The sequence below is a fragment of the Chionomys nivalis genome, chromosome 23 (assembly GCF_950005125.1).
Source record: "Chionomys nivalis chromosome 23, mChiNiv1.1, whole genome shotgun sequence".
In the NCBI taxonomy this organism is placed as follows: Eukaryota; Metazoa; Chordata; class Mammalia; order Rodentia; family Cricetidae; genus Chionomys; species Chionomys nivalis.
This window is the reverse complement of record NC_080108.1, coordinates 37,047,897-37,067,898: the sequence shown is the minus strand read 5'-3', so window position 1 is coordinate 37,067,898 and position 20,002 is coordinate 37,047,897. Positions and strand designations below refer to the sequence as shown.

The window sequence follows — 20,002 nt, the reverse complement described above, 5'->3', positions numbered from 1 at the left end:
AAAAGTTTGTTGTTTAACTAGAATTAACCAACACAATAGACATGCTGGCAGATTTAATGCAAACCCAATAGCGCTTAGTATCAAATACATTCATGAAATCAAGATGACACAGTGTGAGCAAGCATCCAGCAAGATAGAGATTCCTTGTTGCTGTAAAGACATTTGGAATAAAAACTGAAGTGAAAATGTACATGACCACATTCAAGAGAATAGCATGAATAAAAACAAATAAATGAAATAAAACAATCACTGAGGTTATGAAACAGAGAGTATCACCGCTTCACCTGCTAAGTTCTGAGAATGGAAGAAAAAAACAAACAAACAAACACATTCGTAGGTTTCTAAAAAGAAAAAGAAAAAAATCTACCAAAGATAGGAGACCAAATAATACCAGGATGCTCAACCTGACTTTCAAATTCTCCCTTTTTAAGCATTTAAAGCAGTGCCTCCCAGTCAGAGTGATTTTGCAGGGAGGTTTGGCTGTCACAGTGTAGAGGTGGTGGCCTTGCTCCACCTCGTGGTGACTTCAAGAATACAGCCCTGCAAATAGAAACATGGAGATGCCTCAGCTAAATCAAAGTTTGAGCAACCTCATGCGATTATTTAAAACTATGATAAGACAAAATATTTTCTACACATATTCTCAGAAAGGAAGAAAACAAAGGAGAGTTTGGAGCTAAAGCTTGTGAAGCATTAGTGCAAATGAACAGAGAGAAGCGGTCAGGTGGGAGAGGCATCAAACAGCAGGAACAAGCGCACCCACCCCTGCAAAGGAATCACACCCAGGCGGAGAGTTGTCCCTTCATGCTAATTAATTAGGCAAATGAGACCCCAAAGAGGTGAAGTTCATACAAGCAAATGGATCAACAGATAAATAGCATTATCACAGACAGCTGCATCCATTGTGAACTGAAATGAATATTTATATATAGCGCACATCCAAATTGAAATACAAAGAAAACAAAATAAAACTTTTTAAGGATGGGAGGATCCACAGAGAAGGGAGAGTTGGAGTGAGCAGCTTTTCAAAGGTCTACTGGCTGGCTGCCTCTATTTCTGCTCCTTGAAATCAGTTTTGGTACTTAAGATATACTTGGAGCTATTTTTGAATAACTGAGGTTTGTCCCGAATTTTATATTTTGGTATGGATGTTTGATTTTTTCAACACTTCCTAACATGAATGCTTACTGGTTTTATTTTTTTAATACTTTTGCAACCAGGCTAAAATAATCTAGTCATGTTTGCACAGATCACAGATTTTGATATCTTCATTTCCCCATTACCTATAGAACCAGCTTGTTTCAAATTCCATATTCTTGTCATTAATAAAGTTTTATAGTTAGTTTTAAAATTAAATGGAGCAATTCCTCTATTTTAATTTTCTAGTTTCTTGACCTCCCAGCTAACATTTAGAATCTGCTCATATATACAGCCAACAATGCTGATGTTTCCACTGAAATAAACTATGTGCATGTGTCAGCATAGGGATAATGGATAGTTTTTCTATGCTGTGACTTCCAACCCAGAAAACACCATTTATTGCCATTAATGTGTTTTCAATTTTATGTATTAAATAGGAAATAAGATCAACCCAACTTCAAACTGCTTCTTACACAGTGACAGTCCCCAACAAAAACTGAGACCATTTTTATCCTTTCTCATTTCCTTGGAAGAAATGCTCCTTTGATATGTAATATGAGCTGGTATTTTAGTTAGTGTAATTGTGTATACTACATATATACAATACATTCATGATTTTTGTGCTTTTGGATGAGGGAGCAACTCCTCCCTCATCAAATGACCTAAGTTCTTTAGTATTTCTATGACTACACAACATAATGCAAGAATTATAAAACAAAAATCAAAGGTTCAACTTTTACTCATAGTAACAATATACGTAGCATCCCAAAGCACAGGCAGTATTGCCGAGGAGAGGGAAGAAAGACAGTAAACCCCAGAGGTCAGCAGGACTATGTGAGGGAGAAACAGTGTCTTCTGACGATGACGGGACTGTTGCACTCAGGAACTCACAGCTGTGCCTATTGCACACAAGATTGAGGCACTCAACCTTCCAGCATGAAGTGCATGGTGAGTGTGTTTCGGGGGGTGATGAACCCCCACGAATGGATGAGTAGCTATTGATAGCTGATGGCTTCTGGGAGAGGAAGCATAAGTTTTCTTTGAAGCTGAGGCCCCTGGTAGGTTGACCACCCTCCAGTGGATGACCACACATGCATGAGAACATGCATAGTATAAACTGACCTCAGTGGACCACAGCCAAAGAAAAGTGAAAGAAAGGCTAGGAAGTGGGAAGTGGCTGGGGAGATGGAGAGCAGTGGATGGAGGAGGAGTTAGGGAAGAGTGGACTGCATAGAATTAAAGTACAGTGTATGCAAGCATGAAATTCTCAAAGAAATACACACATTTTATATTAAAACTTTTAAATTACAAAAGTATAATATGCAGTTTGCAGAATATTCTACTAGAGATCTACTGTATTGATTCTCAGTTAAATCTTTATAGCTTCACTCAACAACAGAAATATTCACTTAAACGTGCCACAGGTTTTAAGGTTCATGCCTTTAATCTCAACACTACAGGAAGCAGAGGCTGTTGGATCTCTGTGAGTTATTAGTTCCAGGCCAGCCCATACCATGTGGTAAGACCCTCTCAGAAACACACAAAAAAGCCTTCACTGAAACATTGCGTTGCAATCAGTAAATATGTACATGCAAGTGAGGAAACATAAGAGTTATTTGTCAATTGAAAATAAAGCTAAAGGACAGACCTGAAGAAGAAAAACTTTTCTGTTTTTTAGTTTTGAGACAGAGATTTTCTGTGTAGTGGGGCTATCCTGAAACTCTGTAGTTCAGGTTGCCCTTGAACTCAGAGATCTGCCTGTCTCTGACTCCCAAATGTTAGGATTAAAGGCATGCACCACCTCCTGACCTGGAAGAAAACCCCTGATGGTCATGCAATTAAATTAATACTGCATAATCTCTATTACCAGAAGCATTCTGCACTGTGGACTAAACACAAATTGTCCCTCTTTGCTTAGGTATTTTCTGACAAAGATACCATGACAGAAAAAAAAAATCCCATCCATACATACGGTTGGCAGGCTTCATAGACGTTAGTATAAAGCTGTTTTGCAATCATGATGATGGTTAGCTGGGTTGTCAGCTCTATCAGACAGCCTGCAGGATCACACTATTCAGAAACAAGAGAGGAGAAAACAGAGAAAGAGGAGAAACAGAATTTTGCAACACCTGGAATGTCAGAAACTCAAGAAAATACAATAAGAGGTTATAATATGGTCAGGAGAGGCAATGAGGATATTCCAGAGCCATTCAGTCCACAAATCATGTGGGACTACTACCAGGGTAGCCGCAGCACACCCATTTGTGGACTGTGATGGAAATACAGACACAGATTTGAAAAAATTCTGAATACTTATGTCTGTGCTAGGATCAAAAGGTGCTATAATTTTCATGTGATCAGTTTGAAAACTATCAGTCATTTTTCATGGGCCATAGAAAAGCCCTTTCTTGACTCTTGACCTTTTGCAGGATGCTTTCAAGAAAAAAAAAGTTCTATGTCTTATGAACAGATCATAGACTCTTGGATGGTTACTGTCAATTGTTACCCTGTTAGAATGTAATAGAATTATTTGGGCAACGAGCATCTGACATGCATATGCAGGGTCATTTCTATTACAGTAATTGAAGTGGGAAAACCTCCCCACTGTGGGTGGCATCATTCTCTTGATGGGACCCTGGACTGTGTAAGTGGTGAAAGGGTGCTGAGCAGCCAAAGGCATTCATTGCTCTTTGATTCCTGACTTTGGATGTCATGTGTCCAGCTGCTTTGACTTTCCTGCCATGATGAGCTACATTCTTGAAGTGAGGAAATAAGTCCTTTCTCCCATGAGTTCCATTTGCCAGGGTATTTGATCATAGCAGCAGAAAACCAAGCAAGACTGGTGCCATATAAGTTCTTGCTCAAAGGGAATGAAACATCTAACAGACGATAAGACTGATCAGAGGGCGGAGTCAGTGTCTGGACTTCTACAACTTGATAATGACTGAGTTAGTAGTAGGGAGAAAGGCAGGTCTTAACTATCTGAGATCATAAATCTGAGCTGGACGAGAGACCTTACCTCTTCGCTTCTCCATAAGTTAAACATGTATGTGTACTTTCCAGGATAGCCCACGAGCTTCCCTTTAAAGAAGGCCACGTAAAAGCAAGCTGAGTAATAATTCACAAACTGGAAGAGAAATATCTTCAGAGTGAGACTGCTCTCATACTCCTGGTAAGTTCGAGGAATTTCTGCCAAGAGAAACCACCAGGAATTAATGGACTTTCCCTGAATGCTGTACTTAGAAGTGGACATCTAGGCATGCCATTCCAAAGTGTGTAAACATGCTCCTCTAGCTGACCTCAGCTGACCAATGCTGAAGAGCTGTGCTTTTGTGCTGGCTTCCTGTTGTTGTGCTGGCTCATGTTGTGTTGATCCCATGGCTGACAGTCTCGGAAGCAGTTATTCCATTTCAAGCGTGGGATTTCTCTCGGTATAACACAGTCTGAATGTGGGGTTTCTATAAAATGGGCAGTGCTCCTTGCCATCACTGCTAAACACTAACAAAAATCCCATGATGATTCTATCTCCTCTCATAATGGTCAAGCTGGTGTAAACCAGGTAAGCTTATGTAGAGAACTATGTCTAGAGCTGAGATGCTTCCTAACTACATTCTACTTTCTTCTCATGAACTAAACTCTGCCTACCAATGCTGGCAGAGATAATATATGCTTTCTTTCTCCTTAGTCAAAATGCGGTCATGGTTTCCAATGTAACAAATTCTAAAGATAAAAAAGAATTAATTTCTCCCCAATGCCTAGATCATTTTGGGGAGTGCTAAGAGTAAGGGAACACACTTCCTATCAGGAGTCAGTGATTTCCCCATAGAGCACACACTCCCATGACACTTTCAAGAGAACAAAATATTCTAAGACACAGAAACTTCCATTTTGCTGAAGCTCACTTGAATTTATTAAAAACATCTCAGGTAGGATGTTCGGAACAATTTTCACTGAATAAAGCCATAATTCTTGATGTCTTTTTAAACACTTTACCCAGAGAAAAAGTAAACTTGACTGAGAATTCAAAATCTGAAGATGATGCAAGAGCTGCTTCCAGGCAGTGCTTGCCCGGTGCTTGCCTTTGTGTGGAGCCGTGAGAACGGATGCCCTTTACTGCTAGATAAATGGCTAGCCTTGTCTCTCTCTAACTTGTTCAAGGTGGGAGCAGAAGCACACGTGTTCTTTGCAGTATTCCTTGCTCAAGTCCTTTACCCTTGACCCCAGCACTTCTCACTTCAGGAGAAATTTAAAAACTTTACCAAGAAAATAATCTGGGTTGTAACAGATGCTACATAGACAGAAAGGCACCATATTCTAGGGCTATGCACGAGGAACTGCTGCTCTGTTCATTTTTGTTATTTTTTTTTCTATTTCAGAATGATTTCTAGAAGCAAATATCCTCCAGGAAGAACATATGTAAAACCAGATTATCCCATGTTTCTAGTAAGGTGTGGATTTTGATCAGGATTCAGCTAGCTCCACCCAGGGAATGTTGAGAGATAAGAGCCCTCAAAATGGCCCAAGGTGTCCTTAGTCTTACAGTTTTTCTTGCTTCCATTGTGAAGTGACTGAATATGGATCTTAAGGAATTAAAAACCAAGTGCGGATCTACTCAGAGAACAAAACAGCCTGAAAATTGTGCTCTTCAGTTACCAGTTCCTGAGAGAGGGTCCAAAGATGGATGTGCAGTGTTGGCTAAAACCTGTGTTTAAATCACTCTCAGAATTTGGCCAGCTTACCCATTTTTGTAATCCAGGCAGATATCTTCTCATAGAAAAAATTCAAGATCAAGATGACAATGCAGTTCAGGCATGATCCAGAGAGAGAAGTGGCCAGCTGTGGGGTGAGGAAGCTCTTCACATTCTGCAGGGTGGCTTCACTTTCCATGAAGCTGGCAAAAGTGGCAAAGACTGACAGGCGATACACAATGATGGACACCATGCTGCTGAGGAGGAGAGCCATCTGAGGGGGGAAGCGAGAGCCACGGGATGCACTATTTTCCCATTTTGTTATGCTGCTCAGCAGCTGCTTAAGCACAGCATCTACTCTTACCACAGAAGCATCAGATAAGACACCACAAGGTAAAAAAACTGGAAAAAAAATCATTTGATTGCTATGGGTTAAACACGAACTAGAGAAAACCATTATCACCTGGGATGGAAAACACTGTGAACTTAACAGGAGATCCATCTGTGAGTGAGTTATCTAGATTAGGTTAATTGCGATGGAGATCCATCTTAACTGAGAGCTAGGCTACTCCCTGTGCCTGGGATCTGGATAGGATGAAAGGGGAAATTGAGTTGAGGACTGGCATTTCTCTGTCTCTGCTTTGTGATTTTCAATTAATGTAGCCAGCTGCCTCAAGCTCCCATTGCCACACATTCTTCGCCACGACGGGCTATGTCCTTGAGCTTTGAACCAATTAACTCTTTTCAATTGATTCTTGACAGTTATTTCATCATAGCAATATGAGTGGTGATTATTACATTCAACTTTTAAATTCATTTTCTCAGTGTTTACAAATGACAGCCGTATTTCTGAATCCTACTCCTGGCTTGGTATGCTTTGGTGTGACTCTTGAGATAAATTTATCATCTATCATTTATCCTCTATCTACCCGATTGTTTGTCTGTTTGTCTATTATCTACTGACCCTTCATCTTATCTATCTATCTATCTATCTATCTATCTATCTATCTATCTATCATCTATCTATCTATCTATCTATCATCTGTCTGTCTGTCTATCTATCTATCTATCTATCTATCGATCTATCTATCTATGTATCTTCCATCTATCTATCAATCTATTTATCTTCCATCTATCAATCTATTTATCTTTCATCTATCTATCTAGAGTATAGTTATCAATATAGATTTATTTTTAATGTTATAAAGAAAATAAAATATAAGCCTGAACCAGAGGCTATGTGACCACAAATGAATCCCCCTTAAGGAAAAATTTGACCAAACATTGTGTAGTTTCCACATCAATTTTAGATATATTGTATATTGTAAAGCACTGTGGCTCTATATCGATTCAATGACTGGAAAACTTGATTCTAAATTTGAGGAAGCAAATCAAATTGAATGCTAAGTGATAAGAAAATGAAAACAGAAGAGCCATTCTGAGACCATGCTTCCAAGCTCCTTTCTCAGAATTGATCCCACGGTACCTATTTGTCTCCCTTTTATTCATTTTTTCTTCTACAAGTTGTCATGTAAGGTAAGAAAATACACCCCAACTAAATCTTCCAAGATATAAGATATATTTTAATAAGAGCTGTTAAAAATCACAGTATATACACACACAGACACAATACAGACACATGCACATATACAGACACATGCACACACACACACGGACACACAGAAACATATTCAGACACACACAGAGACAGACACACACACATAGACTCATACACAAACACATAGACACATGCACATACACAGATACACGCATACACACACAGGCACACAGAAACACACATAGGCACACACACAGGCACATACACAGACACACACATTGGAGAGAGTTAAACCACTCTCTAAAATAGTTAATTTGTTTACACCTCAATATCACATTCTCTCGGAAGCCAACACGCCCATCCCTCTTCCCAAAATTAAAATCCAACTGTGGGGCTGGAGAGATGGGTCAGAGGTTAAGAGCACTGTCTGCTCTTCCAGAGGACCTGAGTTCAATTCCCAGCAACCACATGGTGACTCAAAAACATTTGTAATGAGATCTAGTGCCCTCTTCTAGTGTGTGGGCATACATGCTAGCAGCACATTGCATGCATAATAAATAAATAAATCTTTAAAAAAAAATAAAATCCAACTGTGACCAGTACACAGATTTAGAAAGGAAAGGACAAAAAGTCACAGTGGGGGATAAATATATTAGCTATAGATACGGAGAAGAACGTCTCCCCCCATAGATCTGTCTTCCTCAGATTTGAGTCTGTGTCTCAACAAGGGGAAAGTGGTAATAGTTCATCGTGTCATATGCACAGATAATTTAAGGGAATGAATGATGCTGACAACATTAACCAAAGACTGTAATGATGAATGTGACATTCTGCTTGGTGCCAGGTGTCAGTCAGTGATACAAACAGGAACAAGCTGGGAAGTCGGGACTCTCCCACACATCTATCTACAAACTTCACCCTTGGGGGAAAAAATCTATGTAAATTCTGTTATGTTTGTATAAGAGAAATATACAATATAGCAAGAATGGGGCATTGCAGGAATGAGCCAAGAGTTGATGCAGACAGGCTTAAGGAGATACTGTGGTTCATAAAGAATTGTGTCCTAGAGAAATGGTCAAAGTTTCCTAAATGGTGCTTACCCCAAAGATCACTGTGGTCCCTGACACAAAGTACCATGGGATGCGATGGCACCGAGGCATGTGTGGCTCCATCTCCTGCAATATTGGAGAAATAACAAAGTCACACTTTGGCCTTACAGTTGGGACTCCAAATGACAGTAGAAAAATCAAGGCACATGCTAAAGGTAGAGACCTTACAAAGGGTTTCCCATTATATAGCCCACGGAAAGTAATCCCTTCTCTAAGAGAAGGCCACCAGAAACCAAATGCTGCACATTGGCACGACATTTCAGTCACAATTAAGAGATATTTGGCTCATCCCTAAGTCGTGACAAGAATCTTGAGAGTTGTACTGCTAGGGTGCCTTCAAGGAAGGATGGGATTCTACAGAAGACAGGGAACTTGAGGCAGAACACACTGCCTTCCACATAGCACATAGTGACTCCAAGCCTATGAAGCTAATAAAGCATATTTCACTTTCAAATGAGTATATGGATGTTACAAGATGCCTTAGTCAAGAACAAACAGATTGATGGTTAAAGATTTGAAAATTTAGACACTGCTCACTTCCAATGCAGTGTCTTTCCCAGGCAATCAGTGTAAAACTATCATGGGAAGAGACATTCGCTCAAATAAAATTCTCACTCATAAGTCCACTGTCTTAACACAGATATCCTTTAACCCATTAACTCATTTCCACACATACACACTGGCTTCTATTTCATCTTTTCTCACCTAGTCGCAAAAATCGCCTATTTCATACTGTGATGCATTGGATTTGCTTTAGAAATAATCCAGTGATAGCAGGAGTGAGGATACATGTGAGAAAATCCTGTCTCTGGGGTGAAAACGCAATGCTGAGTAGTTCCACCTATGGGTTTAACCGTAGTTTTCTATTTGTAAATAGTTTGAACTTTTCCAGGTATATGACTATGCATACATCAGAAAAGATAGAAATTTTGTGAATTAACTTGCACATAGACGGAACATGACTATTCTAGAGCAGCCAATAGCAGAGGGTCTCCTGAAGCAAGCTCCCACTCCATAGCTACTGTACCTTCGTCACAGGATTCAACTTCTTCCGTTTACACATGGCTTCAAACTCGGGCCGCAGCTGGAGCTGCTGTTGCTCTTCTTCAAAGTCCACCAGATCCCACTCATACTCAAGCCTGGCTTGTCGCTGTTTCCAAAACTCCAGAAACAGTGTGACTACAGTAGAAGGAAGCATCAGGGTGGAGCCATCAATAGACAGTCAAGCAAAAGTTTGTTTGACAAATAAAAGTAGCAAGGCAGCAACCCTAGGGGCAGGAGGGGCGCCTTGCAGTGGAGTGGACCTGCTGCTCGAGCAGAGGATCTGAGTTCTGTACCCAGCATCCATTCTGAGGGGTCACAACCACCTTTACTCCAGGTCAAGGAGATCCAATGACCATTTTCCTCATTGGGCACCGGATGTGCACATATGGCATGCGCATGCTTGTGATGGGGGCACATACAATTGAAACCAATAAGAATAAGTCTTCAAAAAGAAATGTGCATGTCTGCTTTCACTCATTTTGTTTGCAAAGCACTTCGCGTGTTGTCAGTTGGAAATGCTGAGATCATGTTTGTTGGTCCAATATCAAATACCAGAAACACTTGTGATCAAACAACTGCAAATGAAAATTATAATGGGAAGACATCCAACCCATTAAATGGCATCTCCAGCGTTAAAAGCTAAAATCAGAATGTGTTTAAAAGTTCGATATATATAAATATAAGTTATATAAAAATGTAGTAAAGCTTTTAAGTTGTATATACAATTTTTTCAGCAAATTCACATGCTAAGTTTTATTCTTATAAGGTTGTTATATAAATATATAAAGATACTTGTTTTAGTAGGTGGGTAGAGTGCTGGCCTGGAAACCACTCCAGGATTCCATCCCCAGCAACATCTATATTCTGTGCCACAGTACACACTACTAATCCCAGAATTTAGAAGGCAAAGGCAGGAGATAAAGGCCATCCTCAGCTACACAGAGAATTCAGCACTTTATGAGATCTTGTCTCAAAAAAGAAAATATTATTCCAGAGCTATTTCCAGTGGTAAAAGGAAAACAAGTAAACAAACAGGCAGTTATACAAATTACACAACAGATTAGACAAAATGCGATAAATTCGTGAATGATCATAATACAAAAAAACAAAGCAAAAACAAAATTGGAGGAGACTTTGTACTCACCCCAGATCCCCATGAAGAGTGCAAAGAACACGGTTGACTCATTATCAAACAGATGAGAGAACTGTAAAGGCAATACCATCATAAAACCCTCTTAATATGAAAGACGTCAGCACCAGAAGGAAGTGCCAGCCTCAGTCCCGCCCCACGGCACACACTTACCTTCGAATGCAGGCACGTGGTGTTGAGTCTCCAGTAATCACAGACTCCATCACAAAGTGGACACATGATCATTTGACCTCCGATGTTAGGGTCACAGATTTCAGTGCTGCCCAGAGAAGTCAGATAAAAAGCAATGCAGTTTGGAGTGAAACATCCAAGCAGTTCTCACCAGACGGAGTGTTCAATGAGCGTCCACTCACGACAAAAGTGGGAACAAAGCAAAGGTTTCTATATTGGTGGAAGTCATAGTATAGGAAACAGACTCCTTAGGGTACATTTTTAAATGCAGCCTGACGTTGAAGACCCAAACAGGATTGAGTCAGACAACGTTAGGATGATGCGGAATGAGGAGTCATGTGGTCCCACACTAGAGGAAGAGATATGGACAATTGATGGCTGGTGCTGGGGAATGGGAGTGAGGCCACATGCTCCAGAACATAGTCCTCCATGCATGCACGTGAGGTCAACACCAAGCCGACTTGGGTTTTAAAATGAACACATGACATTTGGGAAGGAAAATGGTGGAACACCGAGGAGGAACTGAGCAGGCGGAGGTGGGTTTGATCAAAACACTTTGTATGCATTATAAAATTCTCCAACAATGAAAAGAATAAAAGAAGTTAAAATAAATGAAATTAAAGCCAAGACAACAGCAAAAGACAGTTTCCATAAAGCCCTCGGCACGAAGAAGCATTACACATGAGTCTGCTTTGAAAATACTGCCTGCGGCCACAGGAAACATTTTGAGGTGAATGTGGGGAAATAAGGAGGCTGCAGAAGCTTAGGCCAAGGCAGTCTCTATCTGTGCTAGTCTCTTGTGCTCACCTAGTTTGGTTATTTTCCATTGATAACAAACCGTAGATGAAGCAGGCTAAGCCAACCAGAGCCGCAATCAACAGCATTTCTGTGTAATACCCGAGAAACACAAAATAGATACCGATCTTTTCTCCATAATAATTCCTGTGAACGAGAGACAGAATCAGAGGCTGGAAGAAAAACCATGGGCCAGGTGCCCTGCTCCACGCTGGCAGGCAAGTTTATAGTAGTAAAGATGAAAAGAAATAGCCCTTGGAAGAAGGAAGTCATCATGATAGAATCTAAATTTTAAATAATATCATATTGAGAACTCATGCATCTTAAAACTTCCACGTGTTTAAAGTACAGTATTAAATAGTGAACAAATACATACTAAGTTATTAAAGAAATGCAACCTGTAGCATTTGACAAATTAAAGAGACAGACATCGTCTGCCTGATTGCCCCCGCTTCTTTCTACAGTGGAACCGGGTGTTCTGATGGCACTCAGGCATGACTACAGCAGAGTGGAGAGGTTGACAGTGTTGTCCCGACACCTGCTTGTACTCGGGGCCAGGTTTAGCTGAGCACAACCTCAGAGACCTGCGGACAGCCCTCTCCTCCTAGAGAACTCATCACCAGGCTGCGATCTCTCACCGGTTTCACTGCCCTTAGGGTCTTAAAGCTTGCTACTTAATACTTTGAGAACTACAATGATGACCTGCAGTTTCCAAGTTTGCCCTGGGAGGAGACAATAGTGAGCAAACAAGAGGGACATAGCTCTTACCTACCATGGAGACCATTTAAGCAGATTTTAAATAGATTTCTCATGCTGCTCATTAATTCTTCAGCTTTTGAAACCTTTCTAATTAAATAGGTGTTTCTGTGTGTATTGTGTTTTCTTTTTCAGTGCTGATAAACATTTTTGAAGTTTGCTTTTATTTTTCCCACAATGCTGTCTGTGTCAGTCCCTAGGCCATCAGCAGTTGACACTTCCCCACAGTAAATGTCAATGACCCTGCTGCATCTCTCTGAGATTTTATTAAAGAATAAAGCAATTTCTGTAATACTACATAACATCAAGATCACCAAAAAGACACTAATATTCTTTTCTCTTTTTCTTTCTGTCTTTCCTTTTTGAGACAATTTCACTCTGTAGCCTAGACTAGCCTTGAACTCTAACCAATTCTCCTGCTTCGGTCTCCTCCATGCTGGGATTACAACAAATGCCTGCATTATATTTAAGTACTAAGTTTTTTTTATTGATATTTATTGAGTTCTACACTTTTTTCTGCTCCCATCCCTGCCTCTCCCCTCCCCCTTTCAATCCTCCCCCAAGATCTTCATGCTCCCAATTTACTTAGGAGATCTTGTCTTTTTCTACTTTCTACTTAGTGTCTCTCTTAGTGTCTGCATTGCTGTGTAAGTTCTCTGGGATTGTGGTTTGTAGGTTGGCTTTCTTTGCTTTATGTTTAAAAACCACCTATGAGTGAGTACATCTGATAATTGTCTTTCTGTGTCTGGGTTACCTCACTCTAAATAATATTTGTAGGGACATAGCCCCACCCATTGGGGGCGTGTTCGCCTCGGGCTAATGTTTACGGATAAATCTGCCGGGCGTGAGCCCAGCAGCCCTTTTTCTTTTGCTCCACTTTTCCGGTACACCGCGGGAACCTGTGGTCCTATAAGTTTATTTCCTTATTAAAGCTGTATATATCTATATAATCTGTCTACATTCATTTGCGCCGCCACATTTGGCGCCCAACGTGGGGCTATTTTGCCCCCGACCCGGCACAGGGGGGGCGCAAGCTCCACCTTTCCCGGCTAGTTGCCTGAGCTCAGGAAGGCGATTTACAGCTCGCTCCCTGCTCGCTTTCCCTTCCCCCACTCCAGGCCACTACAGTCGCAGAGCAGCGACCCCCCACAGAGCAGTTAATAGCTCCCTGCTTCTTCCAAACCCTCACTGCCTGATTTAAGTGAAGCACCCGCGGTTTTGAAGTAAAAGCCACCAACCCCTTCCCTTAACAGGCAGTACAATAATTTTTGTTTTGAGTTAATTGTTTCAGACCGGCTCTGGCTTAGACCACGTGGACTCAGGTGCATTTCTTTAGCCACCACTGGCAGGAAAACTTCATTACAGGTACATAATTTTCTTTTATAAATAAAAAAAATGTCTAAAAACATTACCATTCAAGACTTTAACAGCCTTTTCAGTTGTACCATGTGGGAGATTTTACAAAAAGTGTCTGTCAGCCCACAGATATGGATCTTTCTGGGATTCGTAGTTTTCCTTGGTACTGTATGGTTTGATAATAAAAATATGATAAAGTCTTTACGAAACGAGGTTAAACGCTTAAAAACAATTGAGAATGACAACAATCTTCTCAAAAATCAGTTTAAAGTTCTCCAGACAGAGAACAGATCTTTGTTTAACACAACTCGACAAACTAAAAAAAATTTAAAAGAGGTACAGGCTGATGTTAAGAAAAAATTCATTACTATAAAAGAGGAAACAGCTGATTTGGATCGTAAGCTTCAGTCCCTTTCTAAAACATTAACGGCTAATATTAAGAAGAAATTCATTACTGTAAAAGAAGGAACAGCTGATTTGGATCGTAAGCTTCAGTCCCTTTCAGTAGAAACAGAAACATTAACTGAGAGAATCAAAACTGCTAAATATGACAATCGGATTTTGTCTAAAGCTTATGACAGATTGACAAAAAGATTATCTATACAAAAAGGCACGGTATATGCTATAAAAATTATGTCCAAAGATGAGACATTATCTGTAATGGACAAACTTCATACTTTAAAATCCTCAATAAAGGCTTTAAAACATAATTCTGGACAGGAGATTCAGACATTAAAGAAGACAATGGTAAATAAAATTAAAAAGATTGAGAAATTTCTAAATTCTGAAAAAAAAGAACAAGAGGTAAAAAGGCATATTTTAACTAAATCTGTGGGTAAATCCCTCCGGGACAATTCCCACAAAACTCTACCTACAGTTCTACCTGCCTTTCCAGTTGTAACAACTAAAAAAGTAATTGGTTCCAGAAACCCTAGGGTCATCAAAAAAGATACATGGGAACCTGTCCATATAAATGATCTCAAAAAAATTAAACAGGCTGTAATGACTTTTGGAATGAATGCCTCTTTTGTTAAAGAGATGCTAAGATCTTGGGCTACCACAAATAAGGTCACGCCCAATGACTGGTTTCAACTGAGCTCTGCTGTCCTTGAGAGTGAAACACAATTGAAATAAAAATGCTTATTTAGACAAGAGGCTAGACTTTTAGAACAACAAAAAAGAGCAAAGGAAATTGAGATTTCCATAGATCAAATTTTGGGAGAGGGGCTATTTTCTGAGCCTCAAAAACAAGCTAATTTGGATAAAAACATACTCTCTGTGTGTACTACAACAGCCTTAAGGGCTTGGGACAGGGTGCAAGACCCAGGACAGAGGATAAAATCATTTGTCAGAGTTAAACAGGGTCAAAGAAAACCCTTTAATGACTTTTAAGGGGGTAACTGGTTTTTTGGGATGATTGGTATTTGTGAATTACTGTCTATAGAAAATTGTACTGGTACTGTTTCTTGTATATTGATATGTTAAATATTAAATATGAGTGTTCCTACCTCTATTTTTGTATGAGTATGCTTATAACTTTGTCCATATTGTATTGATACATCTATCATATTACATTGTACATTTCTACCTCTGATACTATGACATTGTTTACAGTTGAAGATCATTGTCTTCATATATTGCACAGTTGTTTATTCTTTTAGTCTTCAAAGTTAGATAGGTATTGAAAATTATATGTTTGTCATATTTATTTTTAAGTTTATCAGGTCTTTTAGTTACATAGAGATTATATTTAGTATAGATAGTATGATCTTCAGCCTCTTCAAAGAGCTGTAGAAAATGGCCTTTAATCTAACCTAAAATTTCTATGCCAAAGAGACACAATTACTCCTGGCAACACCACTCTACTCCCGAGAAAACGTTGAACACCAAAGACACTCCACTGGGAGCTTGTCTTCTTGGCAGAACTGGCCTTTGGGTTAAGAAAAGCCCATACCTCAACTTCTGACAAAGATACAGAATATCCCTAAGTGGATAAAACAGGATTGTCTTATCTTGCCAAGACAGGGTAGGATAGTCCTAAAAAAGTTCCTTGCCTTTAATAATGGTATGCCAGTTATGTTAGGCCTTAGCCAAAGTTGGTTGACTCAACATTGCAAACAAGACTTTGGGTGATTGCCCAGGTAGTCAGTTGTCTCTGTCAATTGTTGCACATTTTGGATATCTCTCGATTGTTAAGTGATATTTATTCCCTTCTCAAATCTTTGACGGAGTTAAAGATTATATAATTGTAGTTACTCTCTATGTTATTTAGACTCCTTGAGATAAAATGTTTAGCAAAAGTTTTGTCCTCAATATTGTTTGTTATATTTATTATTTGTTATTATTGTATATAGTTGTATTTGGTTTGGTTCTATCTTATTTAGACAAAAGGGGGAGATGTAGGGACATAGCCCCACCCATTGGGGGCGTGTTCGCCTCGGGCTAATGTTTACGGATAAATCTGCCGGGCGTGAGCCCAGCAGCCCTTTTTCTTTTGCTCCGCTTTTCCGGTACACCGCGGGAACCTGTGGTCCTATAAGTTTATTTCCTTATTAAAGCTGTATATATCTATATAATCTGTCTACATTCATTTGCGCCGCCACAAATATTTTCTAGCTCCATCTATTTTCCTGCAAAATTCAAACTGTTGTTATTTTTTCTGCTGTGTAGTACTCCATTGTATAAACATACCACATTTTCTTTATCCATTCTTCGGTTGAGGGGCATTTAGGTTGTTTCCAGGTTCTGGCTATGACAAACAAAGCTGCTATGAACATAGTTGAGCACATGTCTTTGTGGTACAATTTAGCATCCTTTGGATATATACCCAAAAGTGGTATTACTGGGTCTTGAGGAAGGTTGTTTCCTAATTTTCTGAGAAATTTCCACACCAACATCCAAAGGGGTTGTACCAGCTTACATTCCCACCAGCAATGCAGAAGTGTTCCCTTTTCCCCACAACCTCTCCAGTATAAGTTGTCATCAGTGTTTTTGATCTTGGCCATTCTTACAGGTATAAGATGGAGTTGTTTTGATTTGCATTTCTCTAATGACGAAGGATTTTGAACATTTTCTTAAGTGTCTTTCAGACATTTTAGCTTCCTCTGTTGAGAGTTCTCTGTTTAGGTCTGTACTCCATTTATTTTTTTATTGGATTATGTGTTCTTTTGGTGCCCAGTTTCTTGAGTTCTTTGTATATTTTGGAGATCAGACCTCTGTCTGATGTGGGGTTAGTGAAGATCTTTTCCCATTCTGTAGGCTTTGTTTTGTCTTGTTGACCATGTCCTTTGCTTCGCAGAAGCTTTTCAGTTTCAGGAGGTCCCATTTATTAATTATTTCTCTCAGTGTCTGTGCTGCTGGGGTTATATTTAGGAAGTAGTTCCCTGTGCCAATGCGTTCAAGTGTACTTCCCACTTTCTCTTCTATAATGTTCAGTGTGGCTGGCTTTATGTTGAGGCCTTTGATCCATTTGGACTTGAGTTTTGTGCATGGTGATAGATACGGGTCTCATTTCATTCTTCTACATGTTGATATCCAGTTATGTCAGCACCACTTTTTAAATATGCTTTCTTTTTTCCATTTGATATTTTTTGCTTCTTTACCAAAGATCGGGTGTTCAAAGATGTGTAGATTGATATCTGGGTATTCTATTCGGTTTCATTGGTTCTCCTGTCTGTTCTTATGCCAATACCAGGCTATTTTCAGTACTGTAGCTCTGGAGTAGAGTTTGATGTCAGGGATTGTGATGCCTCCAAAAGTTATTTTATTGTACAGGATTGTTTTGGCTATCCTGGGTTTTTTGCTTTTCCATAAGAAGTTGAGTAATGCTCTTTCGAGGTCTTTGAAGAATTTTACTGAGATTTTGATGGCATTGTGTTGAATCTGTAGATTGATTTTGGTAAGATTGCCATTTTTACTATGTTAATTCTGACTACTCAAGAGTATGGAAGATCTTTCCATTTTCTGTTGTCTTTTTCAATTTCTTTCTTCATAGATTGAAAGTTCTTGTCATACAAGTCTTCCACTTGTTCGGTTAGAGTTACTCTGAGATATTTTATGCCATTTGTAGCTATTATGAATAGTGTTGATTCTCTGATTTCTTCCACAGCCCTTTTATCATGTGTGTACAGGAAGTCTACTGATTTTTTTGAGTTAATCTTGTATCCTGCTACATTGCTAAAAGTGTTTATGAGTTGTAAAAGTTCCTTGGTAGAATTTTTGGGATCACTTATATAAACTATCATATCATCAGCAAACAGTGAGAGTTTGACTTCTTCTTTTTCAATTTATATCCCCTTTTGGTGTGTTATTGTTCTAGCTAGAACCTCAAGAACTATATTGGATAGATATGGAGTGGACCACCTTATCTTGTTCCTGATTTCAGTGGAATTGCTGTGAGTTTCTCTCCATTTAGTTTGATGTTGGCTGTTGGCTTCCTGTACATTGCCTTAATTATGTTTAGGTATGTTCTTTGTATCCCTGCTTTCTCCAAGACCTTTATCATTAAGGCATGTTGTATTTTGTCAAAAGCTTTTTAGGCATCTAATGAGATGATCATATAGTTTTTATTTTTCAGTTTGTTTATATGGTGAATTACATTGACAGATTTTTGTATGTTGAACCATACCTGCATCTGTGGGATGAAGCCAACTTGGTCATGGTGGATGATGGTTCTGATGTGTTCTTGTATTCAATTTGTCAGTATTTTATTTAGTATTTTTGCATCAATGTTCATGAGTAATATTGGTCTGTAATTTTCTTTCTTAGTAATGTCTTTCTGTGGTTTGGGTATCATGGTAATTGTAGCCTCATAAAAAAAGTTTGGCAATATTCCCTCTGCTTCTATTGTGTGGAATAATTTGAGGGGTATTGGTATTAGTTCTTCTTTGAAAGTCTTGTAGAATTCTGAGCTGAAATCATCTGGTCCTGGGCTTTTTTTGGTTGGGAGATTTTTGATGACTGTTTCTATTTCTTCAGCAGTTATAGGTCTGTCTAATTGTTTATCTGGTCTTGATTTAATTTTGGTAAGTGATATTTATCCAAAAAGTTGTCCATTTCCTTTAAGTTTTCCAATTTTGTGGAGTACGGGTTTTCAAAATATGACTTGATGATCCTCTGGATTTCCTCCATGTCTGCTGTTATGTCCCCCTTTTCATTTCTGATTCTGTTAATTTGGATATTCTCTCTCTGCCTTTTGGTTAGTTTTGATAAAGGTTTGTCTATTTTGTTGATTTTCTCAAAGAACTAACCCTTTGTCTCATTGATTCTTTGTATTGTTTTCTTTGTTTCTATTTTGTTGATTTCAGCTCTCAATTTGATTATTTCCTGCCATCTAGTTCTCTTAGGCAGGTTTGCTTCTTTTTGTTCTAAAGTATTCAAATGTTCTGCTAATTCACTAGTGTTGGATGAAGGGGCAAGTCATAAACAATCCCACACCAATTTGGAATTGTGATTAATAGGGTGGTATTTATTTAAAGGGGAATAAACTTACAGATCACCATCCCAGACAACAGCTCTCTGCGCAATTAGGAAGAAGTCTAGTCGCCAGAACCGGAGCAGGAAGTAAAGAGAGCGAGGAGGGAAGTAGCCTCTTTTTTAAAGGGAAATAGACCACGCCCCAATCAGCTGGTATCTCAGCGGCTATTGGCTGGAGGAGCGGAAGGACCTCCCGCAATACCTCCCCCTTTTGTTTAAGTAAGAGAGTTCTAAACCTACTATGAAATTATATACAATAAGTACAAATATCCTATTCTAACTAGCTTAGGTCTTATATAATAAATAGCTTGGCTAAGTCATGAATCAAAAGTAACTACATTTATATAGTCTTCAACCCCATCGAAGATCTGGGAAGGGAAATAATGTTACCTGAGTAATTAGGAAGTGCAATCAAACAACTTCCAAAACATGCAACAAATCACACAGACAACTAGCTACCTGGGCAATCACCCAAGGTCACGTTTGCAGCATTGAAGCAACCAACTTTGGCTAAGGCCTAACATAACTGACATACCATTTTCAAAGGCAAGAAACTTGTCAAAACTATCTTACCCTGTCTTGGCAGGATATGACAGTCCTGTTTTTTCCATTCACAGATACTTTGTATTTCTGTCAGTGGTTGAGGTATGGGCATTTCTTTACCCAAAGGCCAGTTCAGCCAAGAAGAAAGGCTCCAGGTGGAGTGTCTTTGGTGCTCAACATTCTCTCGGGAATAGAGCGGTGTTGCCAGGAGCAATTG

The 20,002-nt window shown here is 39.3% G+C and overlaps 1 protein-coding gene across 1 annotated transcript in view; it reads right to left on the bottom strand.

Annotated features, from left to right (window-relative positions):
- Positions 1 to 20,002, bottom strand: part of Ano5 (anoctamin 5) — a 96,917-nt gene that overhangs the window by 16,736 nt on the left and 60,179 nt on the right. Inside the window, exons 10-17 of the mRNA XM_057756473.1 lie at positions 11,668 to 11,802; positions 10,843 to 10,948; positions 10,684 to 10,744; positions 9,523 to 9,674; positions 8,487 to 8,561; positions 5,880 to 6,102; positions 4,160 to 4,329; positions 3,113 to 3,210 (exon numbers count right to left, since the gene is read on the bottom strand). Coding sequence (XP_057612456.1) covers positions 3,113 to 3,210; positions 4,160 to 4,329; positions 5,880 to 6,102; positions 8,487 to 8,561; positions 9,523 to 9,674; positions 10,684 to 10,744; positions 10,843 to 10,948; positions 11,668 to 11,802 — 1,020 coding nt within the window. The remainder of the gene's footprint in view (positions 1 to 3,112; positions 3,211 to 4,159; positions 4,330 to 5,879; positions 6,103 to 8,486; positions 8,562 to 9,522; positions 9,675 to 10,683; positions 10,745 to 10,842; positions 10,949 to 11,667; positions 11,803 to 20,002) is intronic.